Genomic DNA, 12,427 nt, shown 5'->3' with positions numbered 1-12,427 from the left:
TCACATTTGCAAGCAATAGAAAGAACTAAAAAAAGATGCCAGTGTTACAATGTTGTAGTGCTTTGTTAGTAAATTTAGTGATAGCAGTATTATCTGGTATTATCCCAATGTTCTCAGCAGATGACCCTTCTCTCTGCATTCCCTTCGCTTAGCTCAGGGGTCCTCAAACTTTTTAACCAGGGGGCCGGCGCGCGGATGCAGTGGCAGGCAGCCATCTGCGGCTGCTTGGTTTCCCCCCCTCAACCCCCGGCAGGGAGGGGGCAGGGGGGTCTGTAAATACCGGGGGCCGGATTGAGGAACCTGGGGGGCTGTATCCAGCCCGCGGGCTGTAGTTTGAGGACCCCTGGCTTAGCCGATTCACTCTGCTACATACACTTTGGTTTGCAAGCCGCCCTGTATAAGGGGTGTCAAGGTAAGACTGATTCATCTGTAGGGGGAAACAGACTTACAATGATCAAAGTATACTTTTTTGTGGCCGGGCTAATATAGCAGATTTTGCAATGCCATGAGCAGCTCAAAAAGTGAAGCACTCACAGTGACTCAGAGTCATACACACGTGATCACTTAGCATCAGCAGTCTAACCCCCCAGTGCAAGAGCCCTCCTTTCTCTCCCATGTTTCCCAGAAAACAGTTTTGAAAAGCACAACTTTATCCTCCCCTCCCTGTGCATCGCCACATGCTAGTATCTCACTCAGCCTTACTCACTCATGCAAATTCCACCACCTTTGCTGGGTAAGCGTTCCCCGCTCCCCCCCCCCCCCCCCCCCTTCCTCCCCCTACCCCTGCCTCAGCTGTTGAGATGCAGCAGAAGCGATCCTGGCTATGCTGCCAACACATATGGCCCAAAGCTTCCTGAGGTCAGTCACACTCAGCTGTGACAGTGCCTGAGTCCGCAGGGAAGGTGCCTCACTGAGCTGCACTCTTTGGATCCTGTGCAGATAGGAGAGAGCGAAGATAACGACGTAGACACAGAGCCACCAGGAATGCCTAAGCTATTGCAGCGGGTGCTATGACATTTCTGCCGGAGGAGGAGGTATGGGCCCATGCTGTCAACATCTCCTTGCCAGCAAACCCATGTAAGATGCAGCACGCCGAAGCATTTATTCCTGTTCAAGACGCCTTATCACCCTGCACAGGATTCTTCCTAGTCTTCCTGTCTGTCTATGAGGTTTGAGTGTATATTAGTTGTGTAGGTGTCCTAGGCTTTATGACAGCAGGACCCAAACTTTGGGCAACACAGTCCAGGTTTGTCCCGTCTCAGGGAGGCCTGTGATTTTTAAGATACATCCAACTGACTCAGAAGCATGGTTGCATTCTGAAGAATGATCTTTAAATATGCAAGTTTTGGATTTGGACCTCACCCAGAGTAGTCTGGCTGGTGCAGAAACGCTAGGTCAGTTTGGTTAACGCAAGCCTGAACCAGTGCCACTGAGACTCATCTGGCTTTGAGGAAGCATTAAGCTTCTGGCCTTACTTCCTGTAAAGTTTGTTAAAATAAATGGTGTAGCCACCCACACCGAGGAGTACCATCAGTCCTCTTCCATGCAGCTCATCTGACTTTTGGAGACCCAAACACTTCTACCTGCAAAGTCTGAGTGGCTTGGCTGTAACCCTTTTGGAAGCCAAGTACCTCAGGCATTATTAAAAATTTATTTTCTTCCTCTTTTCTACCCCCTACCTTGCCTTTCAAGTTGGCCTAAGTTTAACAGACGAAGAGTGAAACAGAAATAAATTTTAATATTGTACATGGGATTTTTTGGGCCACCTTCAAAGAAGATAACTGCACTGCTCCATCTCCTCTGACTTAAAGGTTTCAGCCAACAGCACGCTTCATTTACTTCGTTTGGCATTACTCCTCCATTTCCTTGGCAAAACTGAAAAAGTGATGTGATTCAAATCCAGGCACCCGTTTTAAACAATGATGCTGCAGCACAGCATCTTTGGAATACAAAGGTTGCAATGAACTAACAAGTAACTTCTCCTTGGAGTGGACAATTCAGCCAGCACAGGTTTAGGACCTGGAATTGGCTCCAGCACAGCCAGCTCTAACAGCTTCACTGTTGCTTTCTCTAGAGACCTCACCATTTAGGAAACCGTGCTCTGGCTACTTTCTAAACCTCCTGGCTTTGTCAGCCTCTTGACACTTGAGAGTTGCTAAACCTCTGTAGTTTCATAACTTTCTCAATCATTTGAATCACAAGGATCCTAAAATTTGTGGCTGCCTCCAGTTTACAACCTTTTAAGGTGAGAAAAATCATATATATCCACCTCTACCCAAGGTCACCTCTCATTGTCCTTCTTGTCCCACCCTCAAAATCTTTTGCTTTTAGCCACTGATCTGTGGCTTTCTAAACTCACTAGTCAGGTCGGCAGCAGAACTGCCACAGGGAGTAAAACCAGGAAAACCCAATATGATGCACTTTCCTATCCTATACATGCTGCTGCATGCCAGGGAGAAAAGACTCTACTTGGAAAAATGGTTTACAATAAAATGCTTGCTTCCTATCTTCTTCAGAAAATTTCTTCAGAATCTGAGTGCAGATGTCAGCAACATACATTTATAAACTTTAAGATCATCTGTAATGCATCTTGGTCTTCAGCAACTGTGTTGCAAGCTTGAGAGTTTGTCTATATTACAGATTTTGAAGACAAAATGAATGTTGGAGGTAAACGGCTTTATCCTTAAAATCAGAAGCTCTGCTCTGAAGCTTCAAAGAAATGCAAGGAAGAGTCTCTTACTGGTTAGTATGCAGCTTCACGTATTTCACCAGCAGGAGCTGAGCTTAGCATGTTCCTTGCACAAACTTATACATACTGTAAATTTATGGCTAAACTTCTTTGACCTTGCAAAGACTTGCATTTCATCCATTTCTGGAGTCAGGCAGAATCATTACGTTTTAAACACAGTTCTGAAAATTGTGGAATGAAGTTCTGCCTCTGCTTGCATCCACAAAGGAAAACAGGAAATCAATACAAGTGAAGCAACTGAAGGGATGCTCACTTGTATCACTTTATTAGCTTTTTTTGGTCAAACTTGTCATTTGGGACAATGATTTATATTTTTTTTTGGTCAGTGACACATGATTTATAGGAAAGCAATCCAAATCTACCCTATGACTGTGATTTGCTTTTCTCAACTTATTACCATAAAAACTGTAAATGATGCAATAGGCTATGACTGCCATTCAAAGACTCATCATAGCATCTGCTGAGTAATTTATATTCTCAGGTCTGCATTTCACAGTAAATGGAAGCAAAGAATCGTTAGGAACATGCTGTTGGGGAGAAAAAAAAAAGAAGAAAAAGAAAAAGAGATAAAGACTACTGCATCGATGTTGGCAAGTTGACCATGCACCTTGAGCACACATAAAGTACCTGGGGAGGCATGATGGGAGGACGTAGCTGGTATCAAAATCTTGCCACTCCACCACAAGTAGTACAGTGGTGAATTAAATCCCAAATTAACAGACACTACTGACAGCCCTGCATTGGAAAAACATCTCACAGTAGTCTCCACTTTCCTAAGACTTGTGACACCAAGTCGCACTCCTCTGCAGTCACACAGACTCAGTGAAGTAACTCCAAGTTTGATACCTGAGCAACAGGACTAAAGACACCAGCTAGAAAACTCGGAAGTCTTACGAGATGGGAGAGACCCCTCCACATACCAGAATCTGACACAAGTGCTGATCATGTCCACAGCTGGAAGGTGAAGCACGGTGGTGGCCATGAACTAACACAGGCAAATATGGGCTGTGGAAAGCTGGGCTCTTCGCTGGGCAACTCTGAGCAGTGGTGGGAGATGCTGAACTCAGTTTGTTAGAGGCAGAGTATCAAGAGCACAGACACCTCAGGGTAGGACTGCTCATCAACATACTTCTAATTGAGGATCGGACTTCTAACAGTTAAACAGGAGCCCAGTGATTTAATAAAGAAAGGGTAAAATATGCAAAGAAAAGTAGTGGGAAACAGCAACCAGCATGTTAAGAAGAGTCTATTTAATTCCTTTGTAACATGCACAGGGAGGAGGTGGTGTGCAGAGCTGCCTCTATGGAGTGCTGTACCAATTGTGCAGTTACCAGTGAGTAAATGTCCTGGTTTCGGCTAAGATAGAGTTAATTTTCTTGCTGGTACAGTGCTGTGTTTTGGATTTAACATGAGAATAATATTGATAACGACTGAGGTTCTTAGCTGTATAGACTTCTCAGTTTCTTAGGCTGCCATTGAGTGAGTCAGGGGTTAGGGTGGTGGTAGTGGTGCACAAGAAACTGGGACAGCTGACCCCAACAAGCCAAAGGGATATTCCATACCAGAGAACGTAATGCTTGGCATATAAAGCTGGGGGGAATTTGGCCAGGCAGGGAGATCGCTGCTTGGGACTGGCTGGGCATGGGCCAGCAGGTGGTGAGCAACTGTATTGTTGCATCAATTGGTTGGGTTTTTTTTTAGTTTTATTTCTCTTTCTCATTTTGTTATGTCTCTTTTCATTATTATTTATTATTATTGTTATCATCATCATCATTATACTTTATTTCAATTATTAAATTGTTCTTATCTCAACCCACAGGTTTTACCTTTTTCCGATTCTCCTCCCAGGCGGGAGTGAGTGGCTGTGTGGTTCTTAGTTGCTGGCTGGGGTTACATGACAGTAATGATAAGAGTTTAAACAAGCAGCAGCAGCTGCACAGTTCCCTGTGTGGTGAGGGGATCCTTAATGTAAAGGACCATTAACACAGCACAGCGTTCTCCCCCTTTGCAACACAGCATAATCTGGAGGATTTGTGATGACAGACAGACTCACATCTGCTGTTTTGGCTCCCATTGTAAAAAAAAAATACCACAAAGGAAAAGCTACATAGCAAACTGCTTTGGCTTGCCGCTTGTCAAAATGAATGCAAATCCCTCTGCTGCGGAGGAACCACCTCTGCAGTAAACAAATAAGTTTTGCTCCAGGGTACTAGGAAACCCCCCTGAAGTGAAACAGGAGGTTCCCAGAACTTCAGAAGCCAGGTGTTGCCTCTCCAGGACTGCGACTGTAAAGAGATAAGAAATTTCGGCCCCTGTCAGCTACAGAATAGGAACAACAAGGATGCAACAAGCAACAGTTTATTTGTAGAAAAACCTTTTAAAATTTTACTACATTGTGAGATTAAGGAAAAAATAGTATTAATATATGTACATACAATATATATAAACAAACACACATCGCACCAGTAAAATTACATGCTTTTTGAAACAGAGAATGGGTCATATTCCCTCATATTAATTTTAAAATTATCACTGCAAGAAACCTTGCTTCCTTTGTTTTTATCCCCATCAAAGTTTTCAAGTACAGGAAGTAAGTAATGCAGGATCTAATAGTAGAAAACCTTTGTTATACACAAATTACAACTGACAGCTATATTATTCTGCAGTATGCAACACTTGTGTTTTTTGGAACTCTATAGGGATATGAACTTTTACCTGAGGTGCATGGAAATAGTGAAGCATGATAATTGGCAAGTTCAAGAGATTTTCATAGTATGATTTGATTGTAATTGAAGCTGACTAGGTATCACGTCTATACCCATAGTACTGGCACAAGAATGCTCAGCATGAGTCGTTACCAATGTCTTAGAAGTGCAGGAAAAATTAAAAAGGCAAGCACCACTTGCAATGATAAGCATGCAGACAATTTAAGTGAAACAGAGGTAGCATGTTCTTGTAACTCCAGCAGGGTCATTCAAATCAACTGCACCCTCCCTTCTGCAAAAGGCACTCGCTTTTTCAGCTATAAACAATGTGGTTTTAAATTCAGTTGGATTGACCACAAATGGTGGATTTCTCTCCTTACAAATATAAAAAAATTAAGCAGAGGACATAAGGAAAAGAAAAAAAAAAATGGGTGTAAGAAATACACATGTCAGGTAATATGTGCTATTCCTCTCCCCCTGCCTTTTACGGGGAGAATTTTTATAAACAGTTGCAGTACATAATCCAAAAGTTAAGACTTTCCAGTCAAAATGGCAGTATTAAGCAGCACATTATATATCAGGAATAATTTCAAAACACCAGAAGTACATCAGCCTTTTTAATAGATAAAGAGCAACAATTCACAGTTAAAGGAGAAAGTTTATGCACAAAACGGTGGTGGTAGAGAAGGATAAAGATCCTTTGATGTAAACCCTCATAAATAGAAATGCACAAACTCTTGTAATGTATCTTTTATCCTTTCTGCAGTTTGAAAAGATGTCTATCCAAAACACCTGCTTTTACCGTGACACTACAGAGCTAATCGAATTATAAGATGTGCCACTGTTGCAGCTGGAAGCATAAGCCTCTTGACCATTAGCATCTAAGTTTATTTTGAATACAGAAGATGCCTTCAGTAAAAAGTCTGCTGCATCTCTGCGACCTAATTCCCTCAGCTTAGACATTAGGATACCTACAGTGCTCTCAGGAGCATTACTCCACTCCTGCAGAAGGGCATGGACTGGGCTTGAGAGAAAGTCATTTTGTGTTCCATTATTTGTATTGTACTTAGCAACAAGATCAGGGAGGCCCAGGTTCATGGCCAGAAGGCACCAGTCTTTGCCCATAGGATCAGGTGGATCCAAAAGTCGACTTAGCTTTCTCCTGGTAAGTAGATTCAGATCAGATACATGAATATCCATTCCTAGGCTTCCCTGGGAGTAGACATCAAGACACCCAAAACACAGTATACTGCTAAAGCTCTCTTTATATCCCCCCATAGTGTTAGTTAGTGATGTCTCCTTTTGACTCTGTGCACGGAAAAAGTCTCTAGGCTGGTAGACCATTACTGGTTCATGATGTTCCCTCAGCTGCTGAGGACTAAGGTAGTATTTCCCAGTCAGAAGGCCTGGTAAGGTTGTGGCCATTAAGTTATCAATGGTGCTGCATACAGAATCCAGAAGTAAACAGCACTTGACTTTCTCTGTTTCCAGTCCTCTGACTTGAACCTCTATACCCTGACCATGGTTGACCAGCAGCACTAAAAGCTCAGCTCCACGATTCATAATTTTTGATCCGTTCACCCATAGACGTATATCAGCATCTCCCTCTGTGCTCTGCTGATGAATCCACCTGCAGAGATTCACCTGAACTTTATGAAAAATTCCACAAGGAAATGGCGTAAGATGTTCCACAGGAACGATTCTAACACCACCATAAATCAGCACCTCATCGTCCTCATCTGTCCAAGACCTGTGGAGATTGTCAGTCTTTATAAGAGCAGGAATATCCACCATTGCTCCACTGCTAAGGTCCCTTGCACAAATATCCATGGCATCCAAAATCTGTATCAGCTCTTCCACGTCGCTATCTGTCACCAGACGCTGGATGTCCTCTATAGTGTACCGACCTCTATAGTGATGGAGGGCTTTTGGGTTCTCCACTGACAGGATTTTTCCAAGGACATTTGAACAGAGCCAGCGAGGATCCAGAAGCACAACATCTTGGACAGTTTCACTCTGCATGATGTTAATCTGTTTATAAATATGAAAGTTACTATTTACATCTTGTGAAGTACAAGATGATACCTCACATTCTCTCCTTCCGAAGTTACTGACACAATCATTTAATTAACACTGCTGATAGGAGGAAAACAAACAATGCATTTTAATTTCTTGCAAGTATTCAGAACAAGGTGCAGGTTTTGTTCTTGACTTCCGCTAGCAACAAAGCCATTACAGCCCAACATCTGTAAAGCCTAGCCATGCCCTGTAAGCTATTTATGCAAAGGTGTTATCCTATGATTCAATTTCTAACAGACATATATAAATTCTCATATGCAGTGAACACATTAGGCACTACCTCATTTAAGATGATAGCATACTTATCCTTTCTGGGTGTTTCACATTCTTACAACTGTAGCAATAAACTGTAACTCTTCCTGTCTCAAAGAAATAATGTTGAATGAAATGGGACCCACAAGGCAATAACGTTAACAAAAATAATTATTAACCAGTTTCTACTTCTTTGGGTGTCTTAACAGGGAGGGAAAAAAAAAATCCACCAAACTACAGACATTTCCTTAAATCTCATTAAGCAATAATATACCAAAGCATTATGTTGCTAATAGAGATGCAATTTAGACAAAGCCACTTACTTCTCCAATGCTATGCAACTGCTGTGCAATATGCCGTAGGTCATCTTCACTTGCTAGGGGGTTAAGGTGTTCCTGTACATCATACACAAACTGCTGCAAGGACATCAGCTGGTTGGGTCCATTCATTTTTCTCCATGAAGGCAGTGTGGAGATTATTTTTTCACACAGATGACTCATAGGTGGGCAAGTCTTACAAAGGCACAGAAAACACTCATTTGTAATTCTACTCTGCTGAGAATAACAGTCTGATTGTTTTTTGGGTTTTGTTTTTTTTTTTTTCCAATGAAGGTTACAAGATTTAATGCATCCATGAGTATATCCATGTCTAAAGAGTACCCCTTGTGATGGGCCAACCCTTAACTCTTCCATCTGGCATTCACTTGCCATGAGAGCTACCTTTTCTTAATAAAGTAAATTCCAGAAACAACTTTTTCATTGAAATGAGCAAACTTTCCAAACATCACCGTTATTACAAAGGGAATACTGACATATGGAACAAAGTTTAGTTTATATTGTCCTGCCTTGTCAAATGTGGTGACCACCTAGAATAGTGACGTCAAAATCTATCAGTTGCCTTCATGCATCTAGAAGGTAATCTTTATTTCAGAAATTGCCAACATTTAATTAAGATCTGTACTCATCAGTATTTGTACAGGAGCAATTTACTTCAGCAGGTGAGACAGCAGGGTACCAGATAAGAAATAAAGATGGTACTTTTTATCTCTTGATTATCTTGGATATCACTGAAGCCTTAATCCTACACTCTCAAGCCACATCACACACTTCTTACGCAGCAAAGCCCTCCTGATTTCAAGCTAGTGACCGTGGCTACAATAAAGTTTTGTCACAGAACAGAAGCTTATTAAATCAAGAGATCATTTGGAACATAAAATAGGCTGAATTTTGCATAAACCCAAACATATTCTTTGATCTACAGAATGAACTCAGTAATACAGTTATTTTTAATTAATTTTTAAAAAAATACCAATTCAGAAGTAGCTGCAAAAGTCTGTGTCTCACAAGTAAGAGGGCCTTTGGTATGAAGGAATTTAAGTTAAATTAAATGCATTTAGCACAGGCTACATAGCAACTTGACTTGGTCACCCTCAGTATGGAAGGCTCTGTGGATTCATGGTGGTAACATGAAACCATGGTTGTTTTACCTTTAGTCTCATATACATATACCTACACATACACAACTCCATAACACATTTTTCAGTAAAGTAGTGCAGTAAAAAGTTAATGCATATTAGTTCACACATTTATATTGGCAATTATCTTTCTAACAATCGAGGAAACTGTTCTACTCTGGTTTGGTTTTGTTTTTTTTTTTTTTTTACAAAAAACCTGCCTGAAATATATTTTGTTTCTCTGTAATGCTACGCTGATTAAAAAAAAAAAATTAAAAAAAAAACCAAAACCAAAAGAAGGGCCAATGCTGAAATCCAATCACTGTCAATTCAAAACAGGAAACTAACTTTGTACTGAAAATCCCAAATAATTTCTTTTCAAAAGAGATAATTTTTGTGACCTGTACAAAACGTATACAGTTTTGAAAATGCTGACTGAATCGTTAACATCAGAAGTTTGTTCATCACCAGGTCTGTCATGCATGCTGCTAAAAAACTGGAACAGCACTCATTTAAGTTTCATAATATAAATACTAAATTTACACAAGATTTTCACATTTTGGCTGTGCCAACCCAGACCATTAGATATTACTTACAGAAATTATCTGGCTTCTTATTTCTTGCAAATGATTTCGGAGAAGCTTCATATCTTTAGACCCAGATGCTCCAGCATCCAAGACAAATAACTTGTCTGAAATTTGCAGATCATTTCCAAATCTAAAAAAGAAAAAGCAAACAATTATATACTTAGTTCAAAACGCTGTTTTATTTTTTAATCTAGTTGTACTTCAGTCTTAAATTACACAGAAGTTATTTTTTCTTCAAGGAATGATGAAAAAGTTGAAGTACTGATTGTGCTAAGATATTTTATAAGCACAGACAGTATAGCTGCTCTCTAATTTTATTGAAAATAAACAGATATTGAGAGAAAGCTGTATTAGCTAAGGAAAAAGACTGAAGAGGCATAAGAAAATGACAACTGAATCACAGGACTTTTAATTACAAAATCAAACATTTTAACAGAGAAAGGATAGAAGGAATTAATTCTTTTTAAGGTCTTTATATTTATTGTTTTATTTCTTCTCACTTAAAATAATTTGGATGTCATTGCTATTGACACCAGCTGTCTTTCTCATTTACTTTTGACTTTTCAGCTGCACATACTTGTTTTCCTAACTCTGGACTGGTTTGCATTTTAAAAGGATTCTAACACCAAAGATCTGTTTCTAGTACAGTTCAGACAAGTGTCTATGCTTACAGGTATGGATGGTTCCTCGTACCATGTACTGCCCACTTATGTGCTCACCTTTATATAATAGTATGTTCATGAAAAAAACCCTATTTCCATCTACAAATAGCATGCTTTCCAAACATTAGCTGAAGAAGGCTGTAAGTTCCCTAGTTTCTAGGTACCTTTTGGATGACCTTGTAACCTCTGTGACTCCACATCATCCAGCTCTTCACAAACTGTGTAAGAATTACCTCCTGGTCTGGTTTTAAGTTTTTTCCCTACCCATCCTAAATCAATTCAGAGTAAAGGGCAGCTCTCCTGTAAAGTCCCCTCTTTCACACCCAGAGTTTGTAGCTGAGAACAGCCAACTTTTGTTCTGAGACTGGTGCAAAACCTGAGCACCAAGATGTTAAGACAAATGGCCAATACAGGCCTTTGGATGTATCCCAGTGTTTACAGGGTGAGACTTCCTATGCCTCAACTCATTTTTGCACCACTTGGCTCATTATAGCTCACTTAAGTGAGCAGCTCACTCACTGTACTATTTGTAAACATTTCTATCTTCACACAATATGAACATACTCAAAATATCGTAATATCACAAAGCATAAGCCATATAAAAACCTTTTACATATTTCTGTGCATTATAGTACTTTTTCTTTCCAATTGACATGTTCAAACACTACATATATAGACTTACCTGTTCCTGATTTCTTTCAACAATGACATATCTTTGTCATACCAAAACTCTCCTCCAACAGGCCGTGGAAGATTCACTATGTCAGCATGTGTGGCGACCAAAACAACACGCAGTGGTCTTTTCAGCTTCCCACCAAATGCTAGAACAGAAACAACAGCACTCCCTCACTATAAGCGTATGAACATGGCCATCTTACGGAGACAGGAAAGTAGCAATACATTTTACATTCTTCATACCAATCACTTTTGCAGTGGATTTACCAACTCTTAAGCATAGCCACTGTGGTTACACACCACTGGTGCCTTGGCTGTTATCTGCCTACAGGATTGTCTACATGATGTTCAATTTGAATAGCTAGACTCTTTGATTAACATCAGATACATTGATATTACATTACTTCATTGTTCTAACAAAAACATTAATAACACTAATGATCTCTCTATTAGCTACAAACTATGGTAGTGTGAGGAAAAATAATTTAAAACAACAGCTTCTTGAAAGGGTTTCTCATAATCTTTAGATGGTCCTTAATACTACAGGTGCAGAGTAGAGGATTGCAAGTAGAACACAAATAATCTACAACAGTCATAGATTGGTATGAACGCTATTTTGCAGTACTTACACAATAACCTCTCACTTATGTGAGAGTTAAGTAGGAAAGCCTGGCAGAAACCATGAAAAAGAATGAGAAAAAAAGAAAGACACAAATGGTATGAATGAGGTGACAGTACAGAACATAGAGTTTTCAATCTTTTCTCAAACTGATCTTCCAGAAATGAGAAGACATCATTAGACTATTTTAAAAAAAGATAGTACATCCAATCCTGCTATTCTAGTCTGAAAAAAACTTCACATGGGAGAAATATGCCTACATCACTGCTCAGTTTTCATCAACTAAGAGCTACAGAATCTTGATGTATTCATAAAAAGCCACATTTTCCCAAACTGCAGTGTAGCACTTCAAGGTAAGTATTTTGTAATATTTTTTTGGGGTGTGTGGGGTGGGTGCAGCTAAAGGACCTAGACAAAATAACTGGGAAGTAATTCCAAAAGTTTGAGTTTTCTGCTAACATCAGTTACTAAGTATTACTTTTTATTTGTAGTAGTACAAAAATGTATGGGTACCCAAATTGAACTGACCAGTGTAAACACTGATTTAAGCAAAGTGTCTAAAGAATGCTGATAATTAGATCAGCAAGAAGAAACTATTACCTCAAATTCTAACTCGGTCAAACCAAGAACTAAGTTTCTTCACTAG

At 40.0% G+C, this 12,427-nt stretch overlaps 1 protein-coding gene across 2 annotated transcripts in view; it reads right to left on the bottom strand.

The window, feature by feature from the left end:
• Positions 1-5,091: 5,091 nt before the first annotated feature.
• DAPK1 (death associated protein kinase 1) overlaps positions 5,092-12,427 on the bottom strand; it is a 91,991-nt gene continuing 84,655 nt past the window's right edge. For both annotated transcript variants that reach the window (XM_080373204.1, XM_080373205.1), the window contains exons 23-26: positions 11,170-11,308; positions 9,835-9,955; positions 8,109-8,297; positions 5,092-7,485 (exon numbers count right to left, since the gene is read on the bottom strand). In XM_080373204.1, coding sequence (XP_080229330.1) covers positions 6,253-7,485; positions 8,109-8,297; positions 9,835-9,955; positions 11,170-11,308 — 1,682 coding nt within the window. In that variant the 3' untranslated portion in view covers positions 5,092-6,252. The remainder of the gene's footprint in view (positions 7,486-8,108; positions 8,298-9,834; positions 9,956-11,169; positions 11,309-12,427) is intronic.

This window comes from Falco punctatus (genome assembly GCF_963210335.1).
Source record: "Falco punctatus genome assembly, chromosome: Z".
NCBI classification, from domain to species: domain Eukaryota; kingdom Metazoa; phylum Chordata; class Aves; order Falconiformes; family Falconidae; genus Falco; species Falco punctatus.
This window is presented reverse-complemented; position numbering and strand designations above follow the sequence as displayed.